At 36.8% G+C, this 1645-nt stretch overlaps 1 protein-coding gene across 1 annotated transcript; it reads right to left on the reverse strand.

Annotated features, from left to right (window-relative positions):
- Window positions 1-9: 9 nt before the first annotated feature.
- On the reverse strand, window positions 10-1635 carry LOC109592441 (uncharacterized; the record flags this gene model as incomplete). The annotated part of the gene is made up of 3 exons (XM_020007875.1): window positions 1523-1635; window positions 1379-1466; window positions 10-735 (listed from the first exon to the last, which is right to left on the reverse strand). Coding segments are annotated over exons 1-3 (898 nt in total), but the record flags the coding sequence as incomplete, so codon positions are not given.
- Window positions 1636-1645: the final 10 nt, after the last annotated feature.

Genomic DNA, 1645 nt, shown 5'->3' on the forward strand with positions numbered 1-1645 from the left:
CTTTTTTACGATTTCCATTTTTCATTGAAGCAAATTTAGCAAAGCGAATAAAATAACGAATACGTGATCTCCACCTCATTATGAGCTCCCTGTCATTACGTGACTTCTCATATTGATTCTCTGGAATATCAGGAACTTCATAAAGATGATCAACATCACGTAGCAGATCAAGAAACATCCAAACATGACTATTGTAGAGATGACCAGCAAGATGTGAGAGAACGTAAGTTGGTATCTTGTTAAGACCAAGATCCCAAACATTAATGAGAGCTAATCCACACGTGTGGCTTTGATCCCATTCAGTGAACTCACATGGCTTTTTGAGATGATTTTTATGCAGGCCCTTTATAATAGCTGTAAAGTGATCGTTTAGATCTTGATTAGAGAATCCAGAAAAATGTGATGGTCGCACTCTAATTTTTTTGGCAGATGACCGAGCCACATTTTCTACTCCTGCATACATTACTAATGAATACCCTTCGGTTTTTTGTAGTGGAGATATAAACACAATCTTATTGTCGAGTAAATTTCGAGCAGCATACACATCACAAAACCCAATACCATCTTCTGCCTTTAAATTTGAAGCTGCTTGCAAGAGCTTCTTTAATGCTGTGGTTTTCCTGCTGCTTGGTAGCCCACAATTGATCAATAGCATTGGCGTGACCTTCACTTTTATGGTAGAATCTAGCATTTTATCCCTCAGCCAACTTGAATCTACATCAAATAGCTTATCACCTATAAAGATTATATATGATTATTGTGTGCAGCCATGCAATAATGGGCTAATAAACAAATCAGTCTCAGGATAATATGTGATCTCCCCATGCATGTTTGTAATATCAGTGGTCCAAAGAATTCACATGCTGTATAGTGGGGAATTTTCGAAGGGGTTAAATTTGATGAATCGCTAAATTAGTGATTGGCAAATTTTAATCCGGCAAATTTGTGGTTACATCCCTTGAGCATGCATATAATGGCTCAAGATGATGGATTTTATTTTGGCAAATGGCTATCAAAATGCCAAATTCACAAAATTTAATTCCCTCCAAATTTTTCTGCTCTATGGTAATTTAGGGCTGCCGCTGACACATGTGCTTCATGGATTTTAGATCTATATATACGTGTTCATTGCAAGCATGATGAAACAAGCAATCCTTTGTGCCATACAATAGTTTATCATGAATGCATTATAATTGTGAATTCAGACAATGTCACAACAAGAATAGTATGGGCATGTTGCCAATGATGCAAGCCACCATATAGCAATCATGAGTACTGAGGCAGTGTTTAGTCACAGTATGCTAGATTCTACTAGTATCAACATAAATTAGACTAATATCGGATGATATTACTTATGAGGAGATGAAAAATAACTTACTTGGATCTGTGGAGGGTTGAGGAGCACTGTATGAATGCAGATCTCTTTCTGCCTTTCCCGTGATGCACTCTTCATATCGATCTCCCGTCTAAAATAATTATTATAGTCCATTTAAATAATAACTATAATGTTAGATCTTTTTACGTTTTTATCTATCTGTTTTGATTCCTCACATGCACTTTCACTATAGGAAAAACTCTCATCATCGCACTCCTTGTCTGATGACATTTTGCTTTGTGATCGTGATCGATCCGGAACAGTGACCCA

Source organism: Amphimedon queenslandica, unplaced genomic scaffold, assembly GCF_000090795.2.
Source record: "Amphimedon queenslandica unplaced genomic scaffold, v1.1 AMPQUscaffold_5216_Cont22810, whole genome shotgun sequence".
NCBI classification, from domain to species: domain Eukaryota; kingdom Metazoa; phylum Porifera; class Demospongiae; order Haplosclerida; family Niphatidae; genus Amphimedon; species Amphimedon queenslandica.